Source organism: Patella vulgata, chromosome 7, assembly GCF_932274485.2.
Source record: "Patella vulgata chromosome 7, xgPatVulg1.2, whole genome shotgun sequence".
NCBI classification, from domain to species: Eukaryota; Metazoa; Mollusca; class Gastropoda; family Patellidae; genus Patella; species Patella vulgata.
The window spans coordinates 6,219,474-6,247,314 of record NC_065885.2 but is presented as its reverse complement, the minus strand read 5'-3'; the positions used below and the strand labels follow the sequence as shown (position 1 = coordinate 6,247,314).

Genomic DNA, 27,841 nt, shown 5'->3' with positions numbered 1-27,841 from the left:
TTTATTATACAGGGAGAAATTTCACTGATAATATTATTGTCACCCCCCCCCCCCCCCCAATGCTATGTCTACAATAACTTGTGATTTTTTTTTTAATGTTATAGAGGCTGTGTACATATATAAGAAGCATGATATCTGATGAGTTATTGCCCTTGATCACTTAGTAGAATCTTGTGCACGATCTAGTGTGCATGGCACTGGTCCACTTACTAGGAAGTCTCATCTTCCGTCCAAAAGTTGGTTGGCAACTTCCTTGTTTCCCCATGACAGTGGTGCAGGATGGGAGGGCCTTAATGGCAACTTGCTAATTCCCCATGACTGGTGCAGGACGAGAGGGCCTTGTCGGCAATTTTTTAGTTCCCCATGACAGTGATGCAGGACGAGAGGGCCTTGTCAGCAAGTTGCTAGTTCCCCATGACAGTGGTGCAGGACGAGAGGGCCTTGTCGGCAATTTATTAGTTCCCCATGACAGTGGTGCAGGACGAGAGGGCCTTGTCGACAGCTTACTAGTTCCCCATGACAGTGGTGCAGGACTGTGGGTAACCCACTAGAAACATCAACACTGATTGATCAATGTCTGATGTCGTAGGGTCAAAAGCTGCTTGTGCGACCTTCCACTACAAGTGAGGCCATTGAAAGTAAAAACGAAACGAAATATAGATCTGTATTTTAATCAGATTGTACAGTCCACAGTTAATCTACAATAAAAAAAATGCTCATCTTCAAACTCCATCAAGGAATTGACCTAATAAACAACTACACCAAGTTTGAACATTCTAGCTCTTCTTCTTCTTCGACAGAGAGAGAGAGAGAAATGGGGTTTAACGTCCACTCAACACAAACTAGGTCATTTCGGGACTAACATATGGTTTTATTTTTATTTCAATAATTGTTTAGGGGTCAATAGGGGTCTTTAGCAGTGGGAGGAAACCGGGGGACCTGGAGAAAACCCACGAGGTTGGGCAGGCGACCCTACTCCTTGTCACGTACAACCAGGGATTCGAAACCACGCCAGTCGACTCAATGACAGACTTTATGATACAGCGCGCACGTACTAACCACTAAGCCATCCAACCCCCTGGACAAAAATAAACGAATGAGATTAAGCTGTGGTAAAGTTTTATTAAAATACATGCAAAACATTTGTTTATAATATTTTTAAGCTGTAAAAAGGTTATGTGTCAAATATAAATTATATAAGCAATCGTCGTCATACACTGTCAAGTCAAAATCATCGGTGAAAAAATAGTATTTCTGGCAAAAGTTCGGCCTTTTCTATTACCATAGTCTTGTTCAACCAGACTAAATTAATACCTTAACCCTGTTGTTGTTTCACCAATTAGAAACTGGTTGAGCAAGACTATACTTTTCTACTTTTATGACATAAAAATAGACCTTTTTACAAAGAAAAAGAAAAAAAGTTCGGACTTGGTGAATAACTAACAGGTGAGCCGATTCTATAAACTTAACAATGACAACAATGAATGATGTTAAAGTTACAATTTCATATTTTCTAAGAAAGTCAAAACATAATTATTTCTATGTCTTTTCCTCAATAGGCTGTCAACTCTCTTTATATGATCATAGGTTATCTTTCTCACACTTAAAAATCTTCACATCGGAAATAATAACACAATTACCTCCCTTGTTTTCCTATTCCCCACCAAGGAATAGCTATCTTCAAACGTTTGAATTTGAAGTTGACAATGATACTTTTGCCAATTTCTCAACTGGCAATAGTGAATTATAGGATTAATAGGATTATTCTTTAACAAGGTAGGACTGTTTATAGATACCATCTATTTTAGGGCTTTATTTTAATACATTTTAAAAATATAACTTAAAAATATGAAATTGTAACTTTAAAGATGCATAATGAGTTTGTCAATACTTCTATTCATGGTCATTATTTCATGATGTGGATGAAATTGTTTTAAATTATTGTTATGGCTGCCGGTCCCTATCCCGAATTTTTCAGCCAATATCCAACTTGTCAGAGCTTAAAGATGCATTCAGCATTGTGTAAGATTTAGATAAAGATCTGACCGTTCTTGCTATAATAGTTTGAAAATCGATTATGAAAAAAGAATATATTGAGATTTTCAGTCAAATTATTTTAGTCTGAGCAAAGTTAAAAGTGTTTGAAGTTTTAACAAGATGTTCTTGATTGTCAAGTACCATGGCTACGATAATAAACAAAGTCTTGATTATACATTTAAACATTAAATTATTAAATAGCACGGTAGTTATAATCCATTTAATATCTCGGCCATCCGATTGTCTAGAGAGTCGATCATGGGTTTGTAATGTTAATAAATGGCTAAATAATAATTTATATAACACGTGAAGTCAACAAAAAATCTTGCAATAGCTCTTATGTAGCCATCTGAATATCATATCAGACTGGAAGGAAATCTACTACGGACACCGTTAGTTGATGAAATATAGATATGTTTCTAGTAGCCTAGATATGTATCTTATCATTTATACAACATTTATCTACAAAATAAGATCTAATAAACATGTTCGTATACAACATAAAAACATTTTGATAATAATAGTAGTAACTCAAACAAATATGACAGTATTATATGGACCAGGAACTGACGCCATCGCTGCAATCTTGAAATAGGGACCGCAAATCGTAGCGCAATTGTCCAAAGAACAAGCACGCCAAATATTATGTTTATTGTACTTGAATTAGCGGAGCTTTAGGCGTTTTTTGAAGAAATAAAATGAAATGTGGTTTATCATCCCACTGTTCTGCTCCCACTGGGCTAATGAAGACGGGCATGCTCCATACGGTGTGCTTTGAGGGAAATTTTGCCCGGACAGCTAAACTACGACCTACTCTTATATCAAATTTCAACTGCTACGGGATCCTTTATGCGCAAGTCAATGTGTACACAGGACCTCAGTTTTTCGTCCCATCCAAATGACTAGACAGCTGTCTTGTCAAACTCTATCCTGCACCACTGACAAGGGGAAACCACGTCAGAAAATCCTGATGAACTTTCTCAGCCAATGTTTTTTGGAAGCGTGTCGCTACCATGAAGAAGGAGAAGAAGAGTAGCGCATGGATCCAGTTCCTGGTTCAACTAATCTATAAGTAATAGACAACAAAAAGTATTTGGCACTTCGTCCACTGTATCTATAAACATGGTGGGTATAAATGAGACATTTATCAGAAAAAAATAAAACCACTTTCAGAAAGTACTTGGCATTTCATTATAAATATTACAAAAAAAATACTTTTATAACATCACAAGTTTAAGGAACACTTCAGCCAGGGTTAAAGGTCATAATGTAACAAGATGTACATATATGGACAGACAGGGATTATTATTAAACAGTGATTTATCTAGAAGGATGGGCCTTACAATGGCACCTCTACATTATTCATAGACAGATGGAAGGATACTATGGCACAACTACCTTATTAATAAACTGTGGTTTATCTGAAACGATAGGCCTTTCAATGACACAACTACATTATTCACAAATAAAGAATTATCTAATAGGAGGATCCTTACAATGGAACAACTACCTTATTAATAAACTGTGGTTTATCTGATAGGAGGATCCTTACAATGGCACAACTACTTTATTCATTAATAAACTATGGTTAGTCTGAAAGGACGGACCTTACAATGACACAACTACATTATTCATAGATAAAGATTTATCTGAAAGAATGGTCCTTACCATCGCACAACAATCTTATTGATAAACAGTGGTTTATCTGGAAGGACAGGCCTTACAATGACACTACTACTTTATTAATAAACTGTGTGGTTAGCCTGAAAGGATGGTCCTTACAATGGCACAACTACCTTTTTAATAAACTGTGGTTAGCCTGAAAGGATGGTCCTTACAATGGCACAACTACCATATTATTAAACTGTGGTTAGTCTGAAAGGATGGTCCTTACAATGGCACAACTACAATATTAACAAACAGTGGTTTATCTGGAAGGACGGACCTTACAATGGCACAACCACTTTATCAATAAACAGTGGTTTATCTGGAAGGATGGTCCTTACAATGGCTCAACTACGGTATCTTATTCATGAAAAGTTGAATCAGAGACTAATTGTTGATCAAGATCTAATACACAGTAAATACACAATAACAATAGTGATTACAATCCAATATATAGTAAAGTAATACTGACATGTAAAAGCCATTTGCTCGTCGTTTAGTGTCGAGTTGACAAAACTACAAATTCGACTTATCCTAACCCACCTCATGATTCAACACCCATGTGCTAACCATTCGGCCATCCCAACACCCTGCGTGGTCGTGGAGAGGACCTTAGCTCTCGCTCTCTCTCTCTCTCTCTCTAACACAGACGGTTTAGGGGAGACAGAGAGAGAGAGAAATGGGGTTTAAAGTCCACTCAACACAAACTACGTCATTTCGGGACAAACATATGGTTTAATTTTATTTCAATAATTCACTTGTGCGTAGGGGTCTTTAGCAGTGGGAGGAAACCGGAGGACCCAGAGAAAACCCTCAAGGTTGGACAGGCGACCCTACTCCTTGTCACGTACAACTTGAGATTCGAAACCACGCCAGTTGACAGACGGTTTAGGACGACCAAGGAACAGTAGTTCGGTGCTAATAGGACAAATACAGAAGATAATTGATTTTAATTATCAGAATATTGTTGGCCATAATTTGATAAAAAAAAAAAACAATACAAAAACTATATTACACAAGAAATCTACTGAAAAACTAGAAATTCATGGTCCAGCAATTAAAGTTGTCTTTTTCATACAATATCTAATTTTTTTGATGCTTAATCCATGCTTAAATGTATTCAAATTCATTATTTAACATTTAATTATCAATCTGGTTAAAATACAGATCTATATTCCGTTTCGTTTTTTATACTTTCAATGGCCTCTACTACATGAAGATCTGACCGGTTGTAGTGGAAGGTCGCTTCAGCGGTCATACGAGCGGCTTTTGACCCTATGACATCAGACAATTGATTAACCATTCAGCATTGATGTTTCTAGATGGTTACCCCCAGTTCCGTGCACCTCACCCCAAAATCTCGCCATAACAGATCGTTTTTCTTTGGCTAATCCCTTACATCATCCAGAATGCGGGTTATATAACAACTCTTAGTGTAGTAAAGACAAGTAAAACGAAATTTTGAACTATAAAAAACGAAACGAAATAGGATCTGTGTTTTAATCAGATTGTTGAATTAAGAAAATAAAACTATATTCATAGTGTTTTAAGGTTAAATTCTTTGAAATTCTAATTCTAATTGGATGTTAATTAATTAACAGGTAAGTTATCCAGTGGATCGATTTCATTGCCAGGTAAATATGACGGCCACATTTTAAAAACTTAATCCTATTTGCTACCGGATTAAAACATGTCTAAAAAAACATTTGCATAAGATTAGAAATATTACAATTAATTTACAGAATAAAGTTAGATTGACATTTCTTTCATATCGAAACAAGATCAAATATGCATGATGATATTCAAGATAATCTTAACAAACTTAGCTAAATTTAACAAGCTTAGCTAAATTTGACAAGCTCGGCTAAATTTAACCAGCTTAGCTAAATTTAACCAGCTTAGCTAATTGCATGATTATAATAACAAGCTCAGCTAAATTTAACAAGCTAATTTAAATTTAACCAGCTTAGCTAAATGTAAAAGGCTTAGCTAAATGTAACAAGCTTAGCTAAATGCAACAAACTTAGCTAATATGCATGATAATAATTGCATGGCTAATATGAAACAAACCCAGCATATATTGCTTAATGAAATATTTCCTATGGAATGTATTACTATGTTTTCTCCTGAATAAAACTTTTATAGAAAATAAAAACATTAGCTCATTAATTGATATCATACAAATTGCAAATTAAACACAAATAAAATATTACAGGTGATCTGAATGAAGGAGATGTCAAACTATAACACAAATGACTAGAAAATAATGTTGTTAAAATGGGTCCCATGTCTATATAAGGAGTGTTTGTAACAAGGAGTGTTTATAGCAAGGAGTGTTTATAGCAAGGAGTGTTTGTAAGTGTTTGTACTGGGGTGCATTTCTACAGTGCAGGACTCACATTTTGATCAAATTTTCACCTATTTCAGAAGATATATAAGACATTTTGTTCAATTGTATTAATCTCTTTTAATTTATAAATTAAGTTTTCAATGTTTTTCCACATAAAACTAAGGTTAAATTCCTTTATATTCAAATTTTATGATGTGTAAATTGACTGACAGGTTAAGTTATCTAGCCCATCAATTTCACCGATAGTTAATCAAATCTCAAGTTACGTACAAAGGGTATACAAAATGAAATGAAATGTGGTTTAACATCCTACTGTTTTGCTCCGACTGGGCTAATGAAGACAGGCATACGCCAAACAGTGTGCTATGAGGGAAATTTTGATCGGGTAGCGGCACTATGGCCTACTTTTATATCGAATTCCAACTGCCAAGGGATCTTTTACATGCCCGCCAATGTATACACGGCTTTGTTTTTCGTCCTATCTGAACGATGAGACAGCTGTCCTTGTCAGGCCTGCACCACAAACTGACAAGGGGAAATCATGCCGGAAAATCCAGATGAACTTTCTCGGCCAATTCAGGTATCGAACACAGAGGGTATATAAGTCCGATAACGTACATTCTGTCGAACCGCCCACGGTAAAAACATGCTACGTTCTTTAATCATACATTTGCCATTTTATGATCCATGGACACGTCGTCGTTATCACACGATCTTCAAATTAGTGACTCTGTTATCCAGCCATATTGTAGCCTCAATTATCAACTATGTCATTCAGCGTAAGTCCGAAATTGCTTCACAGTTATTGACCAATCAAAATTAATGGCCGTTATAGACACCCAAAATAGGGCTAGCGCTAATTCCAACCCTAACCCTGGACTTGGCCCCAATGCTTACCCTAACCTACAATCTCGCCAACAATCACGTGCCCTAGCCTTATTTACACCTCAGCGAGCTGACCTTATCAAATAGATTTATCCCCCAAGATACAGTGGAAGTCAGTAAGAATAAAACTGACAATCAGCCTTTTGTGAATTGAACAAGATCCCTCGATCCACACGTGGGATGTACTATGATAAAATATGAACTAAGACTCTAGTTGTAAATTAATAATGAGTTGAATGTCTGATATACACAGTATACTATACTGTCTATAGTTCAAAATGATATCCTGACGTCATCCATCGATACTAAGAAGTTGAATGTGTGATATACAACATGTTGTTAAATACTGTCAATATACAATTATCGTACAATAAAAATAAAACCTGAATTTCTAGAGATTCATGTATCATGCCTGGTGCATGATCCATATTTATATGTAAGGAAAATTATAGACTGAAAAAGTCGTAGGAAAGTTTTTTCTCGTACTTAAATAATTTAAGTATCACTACAATTTGAAAATAAAGATAATTAAAAATAGTGACTGAGTTAATTTATATATAGATATAACTAAAAACTAAAACACACAAAAACACTCAAACAAAACATAAAATATATATAGATATGTACATAGTCATTTCATATGGTAATTTGTATAAACCAATTTTACTTTAACTCAGGGCTGTATACACCAACATCACTATACATGTAGCTCAGGGCTGTATACACCAACGTCACTATAGCTCAGGGCTGTATACACCACCATCACTATAGCTCAGGGCTGTATACACCACCATCACTATAGCTCAAGGCTGTATACACCACCATAACAATAGATCAGGGCTGTATAAACCAACATAACATTAGCTCAGGGCTGTATACACATCTATCAGTAAAATAAGAGAGGTGTATACAGCTGGAAATATTTCTATAACTGTCATCACAACGCATTTCATTTTACAATAAAATGGCAAAAAAACATCAAGGTTTATTTCTTTTAATGTTTTCCCCCAGAATTAGACATGGTAGAATAAAACACCTGAAACTTTTAATCTAACCTACAGGCGGGTTAATTAATTACAGGTATGTTCATTAATTACAGGTGTGGTTAAATAATTATCACCAGGCCTGAAAATAATAATTTATCTGTACCTGACATAATATCAGGTACTAATGAACTATTATCTGAGTTTTTGAATTCGGTGCCAGGCATGTGGATGAACATATCAATAAAAAAAATTGACAAAATATAAACTGATGCCAGATTAAAAATTACTGACGTCATAGAGAGTGTGCCGGACAAAACCTAAACTTTTGCCTGACATTGTCTGTGACAGGTGTTTTATTACCTGACATTGTCTGTGACAGGTGTTTTATTACCTGACATTGTCTGTGACAGGTGTTTTATTACCCGACATTGTCTATGACAGGTGTTTTATTACCCGACATTGTCTATGACAGGTGTTTTATTACCTGACATTGTCTTTGACAAGGTGTTTTATTACCTGACATTGTCTGTGACAGGTGTTTTATTACCTGACATTGTCTGTGACAGGTGTTTTATTACCTGACATTGTCTGTGACAGGTGTTTTATTACCTGACATTGTATGTGACAGGTGCTTTATTATCCTAGATGATATGACTGATAGAATCTAATGTTTGAAATGATTGATAACATCTAATGTTTGAAATGATTGATAAAATCTAAAGTTTGAAATAAAGATAGAGGAATGTTGATCAAAGTGAGCAACACAAATAAAATTAACTTCAAGCCTTAAAATAAAACTTGTGGAATTTTAGCTTTTACGCTGTGCTTATTTCGGAAATACACATAAGTAAAAACATCAAGCTTATGTCGCTGACGATCATAGATAGGTCGACGCTGATAAAACTGATTAATTGGGACTGTAACTGGGATCAAGACGCCAGCAAGAAGGTTGACCAGTATTGTCGACTAAAAACAAAATAGGGGTTTTCCCATTTTGTAGTACTATCATGTGTCTTTTAAAACCAGTTCCTATTGGCGAGCTCGACCTGTGCTAAAAGTTGATGGCCATAGATGAATTCATGGCACTTGAGACTGAGTAAAAATGTCCGCAACGAGACTCAAAAGTAGAGCAAAAACAAAGTCAAACTGGCTGAGACTAGTTCCGACTGAAAAGTTTTTCTACAGTCGAAGATATGCCAGTTAAATATAGTTCTTAATCGTTGCAAGGGCGACATACATGTAAGCTTGGCTTTACATCGAAAGAATTTAATAGAATAATGGGCTGTAAATCTACCTCAATATATTTAAAATAACTACTCTAATATAATCTTATAAAAGACAAATCATCATCCGTCTCACAACCTTTTTAATTGATTTCGTTGATATTTTTATCAGCGACTTCAAACAACTTATGTAGGTCGCTGGCTCTGGAACAAATCTCCCGGGCCGTTTCTCCTATTTTGCTGCGAATGGTCGTATCAATGGACGGTTGTGAGAGCAGCATTTCGATAGTTTCTCGATTCTCGGGTTGCGATGCAGCAAGATGTAAGGGGGTCAAACCACCGTGGGTGACAGCATTGATATCTGCTCCATTCTGAAGAAGAATTTCTGCGCAGCTTGTGCTGTTCCAACGACATGCACTGTGTAATGGATGCCAGCCATCTTCTGTTTCAGCTTTAACATTAGCACCTTTAGACAACAACAGCTGTAATACAAGAATCAAATCCAAGAGATTAATAAAATGGCAATAAAGAGAGAGAGAGAAATGACACAAACTAGGTCATTTCGGGACTAACACATGGTTCAATTTTAGTTCAATAATTCGCTTCCGCGAAACCGGACAACGACAGATCTCATGATACAGTGCACACGTTCTAACCATTCAGCCATCCAACGCCCCACAATGGCAATAATTCGAAATAACTTGTTGTAATATGCATTGGGCAGAGGGGGGGGGGGGGGGGCTAGTGGTTAAACAGATTTTCTCTGGGTCTGTCCGTTTCCTCCTACTGCTAAAGACCCCTACGCACAAGCAAATTATTGAAATAATATTGAATCATATGTTAATCCCGAAATGACCTAGTTTGTGTCGAGTGGACGATAAACCCCCTTTATTTCTCTCACTGTTTCAACATTTTGACAGTTTAAGCTCTGACAAATAAAACGCTTTCAAATAATACTGATATGATAATATAGCATGATTTATAAAGGAGCCTACATAAGCAAAAATAATTCTAAAGGGTTAAATGTGCTGTTGCCAATAGTTACAGAGTAAATAACAAACGATCACTAGTCACAGATAGATGTCTTTTTATATTTTTAAATCTCTGCTTGGCACAATGACAGCAGGGTTGTCCTTGACAAAGCCTGAATTTGTGCAGGACAATGTCTGTTAGAGGTGTTGTATTTCCAGCTGTGACAACTAAAACACTCATTTCCTCCCCTGTTAGAGGTGTTGTATTTCCAGGTGTGACAACTAAAACCCTCATTTCCTCACCTATTAGAGGTGTTGTATTTCCAGGTGTGACAAATAAAAAAAACTTATTTCCTCAACTGTTCTAATATTTTTTATAAATGAATGGTAGTCAGCTGCTAGTTCATTAGTGCCTGAAATTTTTTCATGTACGGAGAGAGAGAGAAACGGGGTTTAACGTCCACTCGACACAAACTAGGTCATTTCGAGATTAACATATGGTTAAATCCTATTTCAATAATTCGCTTCAGCGTAGGGTTCTTTAGCAGTGGGAGGAAACTGCCAGACCCAGAGAAAACCCTTGAGATTGGACAGACAATGACGTACTTAATGTTTTCACAAGCAAGCGTTAAAACCACTAGATCACCCACCTCCCTGTACAAAATCATCATTTCCAGTCCTTTAAAATATTGTAGAATGTGTAAGACAATGGTATAGTCAGATTTATCACACATCTATGTCCGTTAAATAAAGGCTTCTAATATATATAACTTGTGAATGGTTGTTAATTACTAATAAGGTTGTTGATAACACCTTGATCGGTATAAATGATCTCAGGTAGAACCATAACTCAGGCAAGCTTACTGAGAGACAAGTTTATCACGAGACTGTTACGCAGACCGCTGTACAGGACAGGACGATGACTTCAATTTGTTATGATGTTATCTTCCTGTGTGATGTATTGTTTGTTAGAATTATACTATTTATAGATGTAATAACTTTTAATGTTTGTTCCTGTATTGTTGAAAACAGAGAGAGAGAGAGAGAGAGAGAGAGAGAAATGGGGTTAAACGTCCACTCGACACAAACTAGGTCATTTCGGGACTAACACATGGTTCAATTTTATTTCAATAATTCGCTTGCGCGTAGGGGTCTTTAGCCGTGGGAGAAACCCGGAGAAAACCTACAAGGTTGGACAGGCGACTCTACTCCTTGTCACGTACAATTGGGGAATCGAAACCCAGCGAGTTGACTCAATGACAGACCGTATGATACAGCGGCGTGTGCTAACCATTCAGCCATCCAACCCCCCTGTATTGTTAAAATAAAGACGTCATATCCACTGTCATCTTTATCATTAGATCCTTTGATACTATGTAACAAGGGGATCACGTGGTTAAGTGGGTAAGACGCTGGCTCGCTAGCCTGGAGGTCGGGGGTTCGATCCCTGCAATGGCCGGGAAAGTTCATCCAGATTTTTCAGTGTGGTTTCCCCTTGTCAGTGATGCAGGATGGAGGGCCTGACAAGGACAGCTGTCTAGTCGTTCGGAGGGGACGAAAAACCGAGGTCCCGTGTAAACATTGGCGTGCACGTAAAAGATCCCTTGGAAGTTGGAATTCGATATAAGAGTAGGCTGTAGCACCGCTGCCCGGGCGAAATTTCCCCCATAGCACACTGTATGGCATATGCCCATCTTCATTAGCCCAGTTTAGGAGCAGAACAGTAGGACGTTAAACCCCATTTCATTTACTATGTAACAAATGAATAAATATGTACTAACTTTAACCATTTCTTCGTGACCATTATAAGCAGCTCTATGTAATGGGGTATAATGATCATTATCACAAGAATTAACCAATCCTGGGTCCTCTATCAACAAACATCCAACAATCTCTAATTTATTATTTTCAGCAGCCCATAATATTCTTTTCTTTGGTTCATCTGAAGAAAAAATAAAATAATAAATGTAAATCAAAATGTGTTTTAAAGATAACCAGAAAAGCTTCATAAATGGGGGAATGGCCGACACAAACTAGGTCATTTCGGGACTAACATATGGTTTAATTTTATTTCAATAATTCGCTCACGCCTAGGGGTCTTTAGCAGTTGGAGGAACCAGAGGACCCAGAGAAAACCCACGAGGTTGGACAGGACAATATTTTACATGGCAAGGGAGTCAAAATCACTCAAATGATTTTCAGATTCTTTAATTATAATTTTTAATTTTCTACATTTCGATTATATTTTTTTTATCTGTATGAAGATGTCAGAATCTGAAACTGATTGGACGAGATATTAAAAGTTAATTTTTCTGCTCTAAACTATAAATAATGTTTTAATGATCAACTTTAAATCTAGAAGCCAAAAAACAAAAAAACATACTTTCAATTTCATCCTCTGTAAATTCATCAATGTCTTCTTCATCCATTTCCCAGAAACTCTGAAATTTGTTTGGTGCCCCAGTTTTTGCTTGTAATATTTGCTGTAAAGAATGAACAAAACCAAATAATACTTATTTTTCATCAGGAGTGGGTCGGAGATGGGACATGACCATGGGAGTGTTTCAATAACGCATTAATAACAGATCAAATATGGAATGTCAGCACAAGTCCCTTAGAGATCTTCCCCCTTTCATAAATTTTCACAAGGATGTGATTTGATCACTATATGGTCATATTACAGTGCAGTGGACGCTTAACCCGTTAAGTGTATGTGTCCTGGATAACTACCACTCACTGGGTGTAGGGCGTAATATAACACCTTGGAGGTATTTTCCCCAACCTATTCTTAGAACATAGTTCGTCACTTGGGGGAATCCCACGATCGCAGCATGTGTAGGATGTTATATTACGTCCTGGACAACTGCCACTCACTGTGTGTAGGGCGTAATATATCGCATTGGAGGTATTTTCCCCAACCTATTCTTAGAACATAGTACATAGTTCTTCGTCACTTCGTCAAATTAATTACACAATAAGGGGTAGTTAACGTTTTAAAAACGTCACGCTTAACGGGTTAAGGCTGGGCCCCAGATCTGTTCACTTGATTCAATATCTGTTGTTTATTTCTTGTAATGTCTGTGTACATGTAGTTTATCTTGTCCGCAGGTTTGTCTTATAAGTTTTTGTTTTATGTAGTGTTGTCCTTCTGCACTTACTATTAGGTTCTTGTTGCCAAAGATCTGAGATCTGTCATACATTCCAAATTGATTGTAGCCTATACACAATGATAGGACTGTTATTTTTAAGGAATACAGTGGAAACTACATGTACATGTATGCTATTTTTTTTTTACAGTGTCCGTGTCGGTATACAGACAACTCATCCCAAAGATAACTCATCCCAACATCAGTTTAATCATCATTTAAAGATACATTATGGGAGATTAGATAAAGAGCTGGCAGTTCTCACTGTAATAGTTAAAAACTACATAATGTAAAGGGAATTTGCTGAAAATTTTAGGCAAACTGATCCACTCTGGACCAAGAATTTAGCGATTGAATTTTAGGCCCAACCTCGATCATCATTACTAAAGTCGGTACAATAAAAAACATAGTCTTAATTATCCATTTCATGATTTAATCATGAATGAAAGTTGAGTAGCAAATTGGATCCTAATCCAGTAAATATCGCAGGCTAGCGATGATATCGAGAGTTGATTATGGTCTGGATAAGTTAATTAATGTGTATCTAATAATTTGGATAACATTCCAGGCTTAAAGAAAGACCTGCTATAGACAGATTTAGCTCTTGCATAATGTATGTTTAACTGATAATATCCTTGATATTCATAATAATTAAATAATGTAAACATTATTTTCCAGCTCAATGAAGAGTTTTAAGCAACAACTATATTCCGGAGGTGTTTTTCAAGATGGATGTACGCAGAAAGGATGGCTGACACCTATATAGTTATTAAAAAGATGTGGAGCAATCCATGGACCGACAAAATGACGAACTGACTGAAGTAAAAACTTAATAAGAAAGTGAAGAAAAAAAACCCATCTATTTTAATATATATACATTACATTATTAATATCTGAAGACACCCATAGAAGACAGACAGCTAGCTTATATGATTTAATGTATGTCAGAATGAAGTAAAGTGGAGAATTTTTTACCTGGACGTATTTTTTATATTTTTATACATATATAAAATGTATTATTTAATAAAATTGTTGATGTATTAAGGAACAATTTAATAAACTGTTGAGGTAATAAAATATATTATTTAATAAATTGTTGACGTAACAAATAATAATTTAATATTATTATCTTTATAAATTGTTGATGTAATAAATTCTTATATTACTGATTAATCTAATAAATAAAAATGATAAATAAAATACAATATTTGTTGTGGTATTTAATTGTGATCTTCATAACTTGGTCTGAGTGGTCTTATATCTTGACCCATGTATTAAACAAAACTACATGTATTTTGGGATGAGTGTATTTTTTTAAAGTTGGGATGAGTTGTCTTTTATTTTTGGATGAGTTGTCTTCTAACTTGGGATGAGTTGTCAGGTATCCCCTGTGCCTACATGTAGGCTATATTAGATTGTCAATAATTATTTTCAATACCAGTTGGTACTTTATTATCAGGGGGGGGGGGGTGTCTAAATTTAGAAGAAAGAGAGTCGATTTGTTGCATGTAAGTCTGTTTGTAAATTGTACCTCTGTTTAGCAAAGACTACTCCATCTTCATGTCGATTATTCCCTCCGTCTGCATCATATTTGATCTTGATCGAGCAGCCAAGGGAATGTGGTGCCCCCCCCCCCACCACCATTATATTCTTATCTAAAATCAATCATATAATTCTATTTACTGGTTGAAAGTGAAAGTGGCTTAGCCATACATCTATGTTATTAGTTACGAGAAATACATGTATTCTATTCATCGAGCAGAAATCTGATCTCATGATAAAATAATAGCGTAGAAAAATTACCTGTAAAATATCGCCATCCAGCGCAAGATTTGGGGGTGGGATATCACCACCATTCATTGCAAGACCACATTTTTCACCTTCAGACATATTAGTCTGGAAAACTTGAGGCTTTATTCAACCACGGAGAAAAATATATTCCAGAATGGCACAATGTTCAACCCTTTCTTTACGATCAAAACAATAACCGGATGTGCCCCGCGCTCTTCAATGTGCCTGTGTGAAACCACATAAGGTCCAAGTTCCGGTTTTTGATGAAGTTAGAATATTATTACATTATCCACGAATACAAATATTATCGGCTGTTTATTCTATTTTAGTATAATATTATTTCGGCAATTATTCAAACATTTATATGTTAAATTAATTTGTAAATATTATTTTTTTCTAATTGTTAATTTAATTAAATCATTCAATAAATCCTCTTTGGGAGCCTGAATATCGAATTTCTAATACCGTACTTTACCAGCTGCCTAATCGGCTAATGTTCCTGAAAAGTTTTTATTATCTTCATTACAAGTCTTCTAGATTTGGCCTACACTAAATAATTTTTCCTGTTTCTGATATTTAGTTATAAGCCTCTTCTTTTAGATGACAGGCTACGGAGGGGTAAATATTACGATTTTTTGATTATCCTATTAAACTAAAAAAGATAAGTGGGAGGAAACGGAGGACCCGGAGAAAACCCGCGAGGTTGGACAGGCGGCCAAATAAAATGGTGTCGAACAGATAAACATATCTCTCGGTAGAACCTAAAAGGTCAGTAAAATGAAAAGTGATAGATTGATTCGTCTGATATTTGGTGTGCGGTCATGGCTAGTTCCCCTGAACATCCTCTCAAAATTTGTGCGACGCTAGCCTACTCCTTGTCACATACAAGCTGGGAATGACAGGACCACTCTAGCTGTGTTGGTCAGTATAATCTAAACATTAAAAGAAAAAATGAATAAGATAAAGTAAAGTACAGTTTCAAGGGTACCAGTAATTAAAACAATATTTCTATCTTTTGTTTCCATGGTTGGTTAAAGTATCTACATTTATTGAGCTTATTATATTTTACTAGGATCGACCATTATGAAGACGTCCAAAAAGAAACATTCAATATGGTGAGTTGAAAATATATAATAAGGCTATTCAGATAAAATCTGGGCCATTATTCACGAAAACTTAAACTAAGATACAATCGAAATTTTAAGAAATACTGCAATTTGATTGGCTGACCAGTAAAATCAATTTGCATATATCCAATGAAGTTGCAGTATTTCTTAAAATTTCGGTTGTAACTTAGTTTAAGTTTTCGTGAATAAGGGCCCTGGTTTAATTTTTAAGTTATATATGCTGCAGAGGTCTAGTGTACATGTTGGCGCAAATATAAAAGAGCCCTTGACAATAGTAAGTCGATACATGTATATGTATAAGAGTAGGCCATAGCGTCGCTGTCCAGGCAAAATTTCCCTCATCATAGCTAGAGCTGCAACGATTCAGTTCGGTGCACCGATAACCGTCACTAGCCGTCTCGGTTCGATCCACGATCTACAACGTTCAAATTTCGATTCGGTTCAATTGCAAATTAAATTTCAAATAAAAACAACGTACACCTTACCATATGAAAAAAAATGAAAGACCTGCAGTCTAACTCTAAAACTAAAAACGAAATCAAACATAGTCTTGTGTTTTTATTGTTTTTAATGAATTATATACAGGAAAAATTACTGGTTATTGTAGCTGATAATCGAATCGAAAATGATCGAATCGAATGGTTAAAATCGACAATCGAACCGAATCGAGGTAGTTGTGAATTGTTGCAGCCCTAATCATAGCACACTGTAGCAATTCCATTTAATGTCGTATTTGCCGATCTTGACAGCTTCTACCATTTGTGGTAGTTTAGGACTACCACTCCTGACTGACTGGCAGTGAAATACATGTAGACCGAAGGGGAAAACTTACCTGTTTACATGTCATTAAATTTTGATTTCATAGAATTTAACTTTAAATCACAGTAAATACAGGTAAAATTATAGTTTTTACCTGTAGAAACAAATAAAGATAAATTTTGAAATTGAGATAATTTTAAAAAGTTGACAAAATCTTTGAAATTGTCATGTTAATTCAAAGGAAACAAAATACGTCAAAAATTGAACAGCTGTCAAAATGGTGAAGAGAGAACCCTGATTGTAACTCCTACATGGATAAACTGATGACTGGAGAAAGAAGAAGGGCTTTATTCTTTTGGCAAGGAGCCGCAAGGAGAGAGAGAGAGAAATGGGGTTTAACATCCACTCGACACAAAATAGGTCATTTCGAGACTAACATATGGTCTTTAGCAGTGGGAGGAAACCGAAGGACTCTGTGAAAACCCACGAGGTTGGACAGGCGACCCTATTCCTTGTCATGTACAACCCGGGAATCAAAACCACACCAGTTGACTCAATGACAGACCTTATGATACAGGGGGGTTGGATGGCTGAATGGTTAGCGTGCGCGTGCTGTATCATAAAGTCTGTCATTGAGTCGACTGGTGTGGTTTCGAATCCCTGGTTGTACGTGACAAGGAGTAGGGTCGTCTGTCCAACCTCGTGGGTTTTCTTCTGATTCTCCTTTTTCTTCCCACTGCTAAAGACCCCTACGCGCAAGCGAATTATTGAAATAAAATTAAACCATATGTTAGTCCCGAAATGACCTAGTTTGTGTCGAGTGGACGTTAAACCCCATTTCTCTCTCTCTCCCTTATGATACAGTACGAACGTGCTAACCATTAAAAGGAGCAAGGTGTCTCAGCATGTAAGACACTGGCTCGCTAACCAAGAGTACTCTTGTTAAATCCAGGTGTTTGCCAACAAAGTTCCTTAAAGTTTTCCAAAGTGGTTTCTCCGTGTCAGTGGACCAGGACAAGAGCTAGCCAATGAATATCATATAGTTATTTGGGCAAAAAAACTGAGGTCATGGGCAAACGACGTTAGGGTAGGCCGTTGATGTATGCCTGTCTTCATTAGCCCAGTCGGATCAGAACAGTAGGACGTTAAACCCCATTTCATTTCATTTCATTTCCATATCAACAAATACATACTGTTACATATCCACCATTTCATATCAATGACCTGTTTTTTTTATTTATTTCAGTATGATATCTGATTTCTTTTTTCCGAATATGGGTGGTGTTGAAAGCCATATATATCAATTATCACAGTGTCTGCTAGACCTGGGTCATAAAGTTATTGTTGTAACTCATATGTACGGCAAAAAAAGAAGAGGTATTCGTTATTTATCCAATGGCTTAAAGGTAATTAAAACATTTTTTGGGGGGTGGGGGGGAGGGGTAGACATATATCTTAATTCTTCCTTGCTTATTCTTAAATGTACTGTAATTGATTATTTAACATTTAGTTTAAAGGGGCATAAGGCATGATTAGATAAAGAGCTGATAATGATATTTAGAAAATAGATAATGAAAACAAAATATGCTGAAACTGTCAGTCAAATTGCTTCACTCTGAACCGCGATATTAGCCATTCAATTTTAGGCTAGTCTCTGTCATCATTACTAACGTTGGTATTATAATAAATAAAGTCTTGGTTATCCATTTTCACGTTAAATTGTCCATCACAAATGTATTCAAATCCAGTAAATATCATAGGGTAACGATAGTATCGAGAGTTGATTATGGTCTGGATAAGTTAATTAATGTCTAATTAATAGTTTAGATAAAATTTCAGGCCTAAAGAAAGACCTGCAATAGCCACATTTAGCTCTTGCATAATGTATGTTTAAAGAAAACTCCAGGGACCTGTTTCACCAAATTTTAACTATGATAAAATCCAAATTTTAGTAATTTGATTAGATAATATTAGATTGGTTTTATTGCTTAGCCAATCAAAATTGAAGTGTCTACTAAAATTTGGATTTTATCTTTAGTTAAAATTTCGTGATAATGTAAAAGACTGGATAATCTAACCAATGACCTATTATTCTCAATTGTTGACAACGCATCCAGACTAATATTTGTAGAATATTTTTCTAGATGATAGAGACTAGATTCAAATGGAATTAACTTCTCTTCAATGTTAATTTTATTTCAGGTTTATTATTTACCGTTTCCACCATTTTATAATCAGTGTATTTTACCCACTATGTATGTTACGTTTCCATTGTTACGAAATATATATATTAGGGAAGAAATCACCATTGTACACGGACATTCGGTAAGTTAATTGGTATTAGTATTAGATATCATTATAGATATTATGTATACAGACTTTCTCTCAGTTTTGGTTTTGATCAGATATTATTAGACACAATCATTCTGTAACTTGCTTGGCCAGCACCAAGATTGAGTCACTGAGCATTGTGTTAGATTTGATATTTGAATTGAAAAACATTTCAGACACTTAAAGATGGGTTCCCAGAAAAGTATTTATCGGGTGGTTATTTCCAATAAAAGTATGGCAATTTTGGTATATATGGAAAGTAGAAATATCCAATCTTTCTAGAAAAATACTGGATTCCCCGAAAAACACTCATGGAGCGTATACAGGACAAAAATGTAAGGGTTCCCCAAATCAACAGCCCAACGATTAGAAACTTCTGCACGCATGATGTCAAAGGTCACAAGCGAACATTGAGCGCTTGATGAACAAGTTGATAAACTTTATGAAGACGTACAATACTTTCTGAGATAAAAATGACGGAAAAAGACGCGGGTAGTGGATAATCCAAGAATTTAATTAGGATTCGATATTTGTAATAAATAGTAAGCGATTAAAGACAACATCGTCTTATGTATGCAATGAATTCTCCTCTGACTCCCAAGACGTGACGTAAACATGACCTGGTTTGATCGAATTTTAATAGCAGGGCATTCCTTCACAATTACAATGTTTAAGAAGGATTTGAAGCATAATTATGACAAATTAATTAGTTTATATACCATTAAATCACCCATTTTGTACGCGGGAACCCATCTTTAATAGTTTAAAGGTAGATAATAATACAATGAATATTGAAAATTTCAATCAAATTACTTTGTTCTGAATGAAGGTGAAAGGTAGTTAATAAGCACCTGATCGATCCAGATATTAGCTATATTTAATAACTTACAATTTACTCCTCTGTTTCAGTCTTTTTCCACATTAGCCCATGAAGGAATGCTACATGCTAGAACAATGGGGATACCTACAGTCTTTACAGATCATTCCTTATTTGGATTTGCAGATGCAAGTTCTATTGTGACCAATGAGATTCTACGTTTCTCTTTGGGTGATTGTACCCACGTTATCTGTGTTTCTCATACAAGGTACATGTATATATATATACAAGATTCTCAGTAGTTTATTAGGGGGATCACGTGGCTAAGTGGCCGAGAAAGTTCATCCAGATTTTCCGCCGTGGTTTCCCCTTGTCCGTGATGCAGGTCGGAGGGCCTGATAAGGACAGCTGTCTAGTCCGTCGGATGAGACGAAAAACCGAGGTCCCGTGTGTATATTGGAATGCACGTAAAAGATCCCCTGGCAGTTGGAATTCGATATAAGAGTAGGCGACAGTGGCGCTGCCCGGGCAAAATATCCCTCATAGCACACTGTATGGCGTATGCCCGTCTTCATTAGTCCAGTATAGGAGCAGAACAGTAGGACGTTAAACCTCATTTCATTTCATTTCAGTAGTTCATTATCCATTCAGTTACTTACTCAATCTAGAACATCTGATGCCATTTATAGCCTGTAATCCTAGGAGATTAGGGGGGTTGGATGGCTGAATGGTTAGCACGTGCGTGCTGTATCATGCGGCCTGTCATTGAGTCAACTGGCGTGGTTTCGAATCCCCGGTTGTACATGGCAAGGAGTAGGGTCGCCTGTCCAACCTCGTGGGTTTTCTCCGGGTCCTCCGGTTTCCTCCCAATGCTAAAGACCCCTACGCGCAAGCAAATTATTGAAATAAAATTAAACCATATGTTAGTCCCGAAATGACCTAGTTTGTGTCGAGTGGACACTTAACCCCATTTCTCTCTCTCTCTCTATATATATATATATAAGATTCTCAGTAGTTCATTATCCATTCAGTTACTTACTCCATCTAGAACATCTGATGCCACTTATAGCCTGTAATCCTAGAAGATTAAACATACATATTGCAAGATCTAAATCTGCCTATTTCAGGTCTTTCTTTAAGCCTGAAATGTTAACTAAATTATTAATTAGACATTAATTAACTTATCCAAACCATAATCAACTTTCGATGCCATCGGATGCCAGCGATATTTACTGGATTCAAATCTGTTTTCTGGTGGATGCAGTTACCGTAGAAATGGATAATCGAGACATTGTTTGTTATCATACGTACCTCTGTTAGTTATGATGACCGAGACTAACCTAAAATAGAGGGGCTGATATTTCGGTTGAGAGTGGAGCAATTTGAGTGAAATTTCAGCATATTTTGTTTTCATTATTTATTTTCTAAATATTATAGCCAGAATATAAAATGGGGTTTAACGTCCTACTGTTCTGCTCCTATACTGGGCTTATGAAGACAGGCATATGCCATAAAGTGTGCTATGAGGGAAATTTTGCCCGGGCAGCAGCACTATCGTCTGCTCTTATATCGAATTCCAACTGCCAAGGGATCTTTTACGTGCATTCCAATGTATACACAGGACCTCGGTTTTTCGTCTCATCCGAAGGACTAGACAGCTGTCCTTGTAAGGCCCTCCGTCCTGCATCACTGACAAGGGGAAACCACGTCGGAAAATCCAGATGAACTTTCTCGGCCAATGCAGGGATCGAACACCCGACCTCCAGGCTAGCGAGCCAGCGTCTTACCCAACTAGCCACCATGGCTGCCTCTTACTATATAGACCAGGCCCTAAGTTCATAAAGCATTCTCAGAATTAAGTTAAGAATTTACTCAAATTTCAATCACTGTTTATGAGAAATATCTTTGATCCAGAAACACAAAACTTTGCACATAGTTTCTTATTGATGTATTTGATACCTTAAAACAACAAAAGTTTTATAAACCTCTAAATTTTAGTTAAAATAAAGCAAACAATTTTGAGTAAATTCTTAACTTAAGTCTGAGAATGTTTTGTGAACTTGGGGCCAGGAGCAAGATGTACTATTGAAGTCTTGTTAGATATTCTCTTAATGGGTGGTTGGGTGGTTTAACACATGCACATGAAATCATTGACTGTCATTGAGTCAAGTGGCGTAGTTTTGATTTCCTGCTTTTACGTGACAAGGAGTAGGGTCAGGATTTTCTCCGGGTCCTCAAGTTTCCTCCCTTCGCACGAGTGAATTATTGAAATAAAATTGAACAATCTGTTAGTCCCAAAATGACCTAGTTTGTGTTAAGTGGACGTTAAACACCCCCATCTCTCTCTCCCTCTTTCTCTCTCTCTAGTTAGTTATCCCCCTTTAAAATTAATGATAATTGATTTAATTATATAATTTGTAGCTTCTGGTCTTTGTATATTTTTTTTTTTTATTGTATATTTAAGTAAGGAGAATACCGTTTTACGTGCACAGATTAAACCAGACAATGTTTCGGTGATACCAAATGCTGTTGATGCTACCATGTTTACACCAGATCCTAGTCAACGTAATCCAAATAAAAGTAAACTTTTTTATTGTTATAGTTAGTGTAAATACTAATTCTAGAAAACGGACACAAAGTAAAAGTAAAGTTTTTCATCGTTATACAGTGCACTCTGTCACATCCGACCTCTGATCACTCCGGCACTCTGTTACATCTGACACCATTTTCATGTCCCGATTTATTTCCTTATTACTTCAGCCCAAAAATCTCTGGGTAATTTGACCTCTGTACATTCCGGATTACGACATCAATCAGCCGTCCCGTCATACGATTTCCATTGAATCGACACCGTATAATCCGGCCTTCAATTGGTGGGTGTGAAGCAAACACTTACCGATCAATTATCCGTGAGATTAAAACTGGATGGGTGTGAAGCCACAAAAGATTAACAAGCAATCACCAATCAATTATCTGTGAGATTAAAACTCGCTACCGTGTTGATAACTTTGATAATTTTAATCTCTTTTACGACAGTTGTGACAAATACTCAAGAATATCCACAAATTTTCCCCCGAATTCACAGTCGTAAAAATATTCACTCGATTTCGTTCAATCGAGTACGCCCATTATCAATAAACACGTGAAGGCAAAGACAAGAGTGCATCAACTGAAGACGGTGAAGAAGATAAATTAACGACAGACTTGACCTATTCAAAATGCCTACGCATGTTAAATGAAATAAAAAATAATGTCATAAAATTTTGAATGCACAGAAAGGTTTATCATTTTTAAAGGGAATAACATTCTGGTGATTCAAAGTTCTATATTCGAAGCTACATTATAATAATACTTCCGGTTTTCGAGGTTACAATATTTCCGGTTTTGAGAAAAATAGGTATTCCGACACTCTGCGTAATCCGACATATTGTAACGTCCCCATACGATGTCGGATGTGACAGAGTGCACTGTAGTTAAAGTGTGTTATAGTTATAATGTGTTATAGTAGGTTATAGTTATAATGTGTTATAGTGGGTTATAGTTATAATGTGTTATAGTAGGTTATAGTTATAATGTGTTATAGTGGGTTATAGTTATAATGTGTTAGAGTGTGTTCTAGTTATAATGTGTTAGAGTGTGTTATAGTTATAGTGTAAATACTAATTCTAGACAACAGACTCCAAAGTATAAATAAAGTTTGTTATTGTTAGTCTAAATACTAATTCTAGACAACAGACACAAAGTAAAAGTAAAGTTTGTTATGATAAGTGTCAAATACTAATTTTAGTCAACGGACACACAGTAAAAGTAAAGATTGTTATGGTTAGTGCCAACACTAATTCTAGTCAACGGACACAAAGTTTAAGTAAATTTTGTTATAGTTAGTGTAAATACTAATCCGGAAATAAAATGGGGTTTAACATACTAATCCTGACAGACATACGCCATGTGGTGAGCTATGTTGAAGTCATAGTAATTTTTGATTTGGGTGGTCATCTAACATGTACGCTTAAGATCATAAGGTCTATAATTGATTCAAGTGGCGTGGTTATGACCCACTTACATGAAGACCCCTACAGGCTACGCACCTGCGAATTATTTAAATAAAACTGTATCATATGTTAGTCCCAATTTGACCTAGTTTAAGTTAAAAGATATTTGTATTCATTCATTATTTTTTTTGATATTTTGTATTTTTCAGTAATTCGCACCTGCGAATTATTTAAATAAAACTGTATCATATGTTAGTCCCAATTTGACCTAGTTTAAGTTAAAAGATATTTGTATTCATAGATTATTTTTTTTGATATTTTGTATTTTTCAGTAACAATTGTTTTAGTGAGTCGGTTAGTGTACAGGAAAGGTATAGACTTATTAGCTGGTATTATTCCAAAAATAACCCAAAAATACCCAGATGTGCAATTTTTGATAGGTAGGTATTCATTCACAGCGGCTGTAAAATCTTAGCTTGACTGTGTCCTATACATTGTGGTTTTGTTCGTTGGTTAGCAGAGGTTAATATCTGCTTCCAACAAGGGTGATATCGAAACTAAGTTTGCTAAAAAACTTGAAAGAATCTTAGCTTGACTATGTTCTATACATCGAGGCTTTGTTCGTTGGTTAGCGGAGGTTAGTAACCGCTTCCAACGAGGATGATATCGAAGACAAATGTTTGCTAAGAAACTTGAAAGAAGAACCAGTCGTGTTTGAGACGCGGATTCAGCATTGAGTAAGAATGAGAAAATATTAAGATACATGAAAACTGTAGTGATAATGTTGCCTTATATGTATAATAACAGCGTGAGATTTTCAGCAGGCGTTTTTCTCTAATTATTTCCAGCATAAGGTGTTTTGTCTTTAGTTTGAGTGTGTTATTTTATGTTTTTATTTGAACAGGAGGATCAGGGCCTAAAGAATTAATTTTAGAGGAGGTAAGAGAACAATATCAACTCCATGATCGAGTCCAGTTACAAGGTGCTCTAGAACACAGTCAAGTTAGAGATGTAGGTTATATTTTAATTCTTTTCAACATACATTCCCTCATGTTAATAAGGTCATCTAATGAAACCTGAAACCTTTGTACCTTAGGGTCGCCTGTCCAACCTCGTGGGTTTTCTCCGGGTCCTCCGGTTTCCTTCCACTGCTAAAGACCCCTATGTGCAAGTGAATTATTGAAATAAAATTCAACCATGTGTTAGTCCCGAAATAACCTAGTTTGTATTGAGTGGACGTTAAACCCCATTTCTCTCTCTCTCTATATTCTTATTTCTTTTCAAGATACATTCCCTGATGTTAATTAGGTCATCTAATGAAACCCAAAACCTTTGGGCTTTTCAACAATTTATAAAAAATTAACATTTATTTACCATGGGTAGGTAATAAGGTTATCTTAATGCAACCTGAAAACTTATTTTTATATAAAAAATATTATATTTATCATATGATCAACAGCAAATAAAATAATAATCTGAAAGTGATTAGTAATCTGACTATCAATTCTTACCATAAATAATTTAATTACTGACTGAGAATAAATCAATAAGAAAGTATTCCGTACAGTGTTAAGACTGTAGTGTGTACAGTATTAGACTGTAGTGTGTACAGTGTTAGACTGTATTGTATATAATATTAGACTGTAACCTTCTAGTGGTGTTAAGTACTGTTTTCTATGTCAGGTGTTAGTACAAGGAGATATATTATTAAATACATCATTAACAGAAGCATTCTGTATAGCTATTGTGGAAGCTGCTTGTTGTGGGTAAGTTTTTTTTCAATCTGTACCTGGTATCATCTTATTTAATTACACCTACATCTTGTATATATTTTAATAATAGTTAACCTTTCAATGTTTGAAGGATGTCTATTGTCTTATGTTTCTAATTTAATTAACAAGTTCTTCTTGATATAAATTTGCTGTGTCAAGGGAGACCACCCATTGTATTCAGCAATGATACAGGATGCAGACCACCAAAGATTTTCCTATTTACAAATAATGTCTCTTTGCCTTTCTCTAACTTTTTCCCAAATTTGTGTTGGACTGAACAGGTGCTAGTAAATATGCAACTGTCTGCTGTACATATCAATGTCACCAAACTCTTGAATTGATTAAACATACCACCACTAAGTCATCAGTATTTGCCAAATTCTATCAGACGATTTCAATTCAAACCCTTTTATTCGATTCTAGACCAAGAAGTCAAGAAAATACAATGCAAACAGACAGAAAATGTAGAGGGTTCTGTGACTGTATATAACAGGAACTACATTCGTGGGTATCGGGGGGATCACGTGGCTAAGTGGGTAAGACGCTGGCTCGCTAGCCTGGAGGTCGGGTGTTCGATCCCTGTATTGGCTGAGAAAGTTCATCCCGATTTTCCGGCGTGGTTTCCCCTTGTCAGTGTTGCAGGACGGAGGGCCTGACAAGGACAGCTGTCTAGTTGTTTTTATGGGACGAAAAACCGAGCTCCCGTGTACATATTGATGTGCTCGTAAAAGATCCCTTGGCAGTTGGAATTCGATATAGGGAGGTAACTGGTGGTCTGCATCCTGTATTGATGTGATGAGTTGTTTATTTTTCTGTGTTATGAGGAAGCGGACATTAAACAACCTAAAGATAGATTTGACTTTTAGATTAAAAGTAGTTAAGTACTATGTTGATGGGGCCTGAATGGCCTAATGGTTAGCACATGCACGCTGTATCATAAGGTCTGTCATTGAGTCAACCGCCATGGTTTCGATTCCCCGGTTGTACGTGGCAAGGAGTAGGGTCGCCTGTCCAACCTTGTGGGTTTTCTCTGGGTCCTCCCACTGCTAAAGACCCCTACGCGCAAGCGAATTATTGAAATAAAATTGAACCATGTGTCGGTCCCGAAATGACCTAGTTTGTGTCGAGCGGACATTTAACCCCATTTCTCTCTCTCTCTCTCTCTCTCTACTATGTTGGAGGTTTATATTTCTATAGATTAAAGGTAGTTAATGCTAGTGGTTCATATTTCTATAGGTTAAAGGTAATTAGTACTAATGCTGGTGGTTTATATTTCTATAGATTACAGGTAATTAGTACTAATGTTGGTGGTTTATATTTCTATAGGTTTAATAAAGGTAATTAATGTTGGTGGTTTATATTTCTATAGGTTAAAAGTAGTTAGTACTAATGCTGGTGGTTTATATTTATATAGGTTAAAGGTAATTAATGCTAGTGGTTCATATTTCTATAGGTTAAAGGTAGTTAGTACAAACGTCGGTGGTGTACCAGAAGTTTTACCACCAGATTTAATTAGACTAGCAGACCCTAGTGTAAATGGTACGTAAAATTATTTACCATGTCGAAAAAAATAACCCCTTCTCTTTTAAATTCACTTATAGTAAATATACATAAACAATCTGATTAAAACACAGATCCTATTTCGTTTCGTTTTTATAGTTCAAAATTTTGTTTTACTTGTCTTTACTACACTAGGATTCTGGATGATGTGAGGGATTAGCCAATGAAACGGTCTGTTATGGCAAGTTTTTGGCGTGAGGTGCACGCAACTGTGTGTAACCTGCTAAAAACATCCAACAAACAAGCATACCAAGTTTCATGTAATATTGATAGAGTTCTTGACTGTATCGAGACGTGTTGCCGCCAAGAAAAACAACAATATGTGTAGTGTTCGGTAACCAGTCCCTGGTGTAACAATATTATTGTTCGGCGCAGAACAGTTTGACATTAAACCCCATTTCATTTCATTTTATTTTTGTATAGCATTAG

At 36.0% G+C, this 27,841-nt stretch overlaps 2 protein-coding genes across 2 annotated transcripts; one reads left to right on the top strand and one right to left on the bottom strand.

Annotated features, from left to right (window-relative positions):
- Positions 1-1,102: 1,102 nt before the first annotated feature.
- On the bottom strand, positions 1,103-15,267 carry LOC126827004 (ankyrin repeat domain-containing protein 49). The gene is made up of 4 exons (XM_050556167.2): positions 15,067-15,267; positions 12,501-12,600; positions 11,899-12,059; positions 1,103-9,628 (listed from the first exon to the last, which is right to left on the bottom strand). The coding sequence occupies exons 1-4, from the start codon at positions 15,151-15,153 to the stop codon at positions 9,290-9,292; spliced, it is 687 nt and encodes a 228-aa protein (XP_050412124.1). The 5' UTR covers positions 15,154-15,267; the 3' UTR covers positions 1,103-9,289.
- A 102-nt stretch (positions 15,268-15,369) lies between these two features.
- On the top strand, positions 15,370-27,841 carry LOC126826997 (phosphatidylinositol N-acetylglucosaminyltransferase subunit A). The gene is made up of 11 exons (XM_056102220.1): positions 15,370-15,672; positions 16,127-16,169; positions 18,187-18,346; positions 19,143-19,265; positions 20,181-20,356; positions 22,553-22,668; positions 24,413-24,520; positions 24,985-25,091; positions 25,764-25,846; positions 27,222-27,273; positions 27,836-27,841. The coding sequence occupies exons 2-11, from the start codon at positions 16,138-16,140 to the stop codon at positions 27,839-27,841; spliced, it is 963 nt and encodes a 320-aa protein (XP_055958195.1). The 5' UTR covers positions 15,370-15,672; positions 16,127-16,137.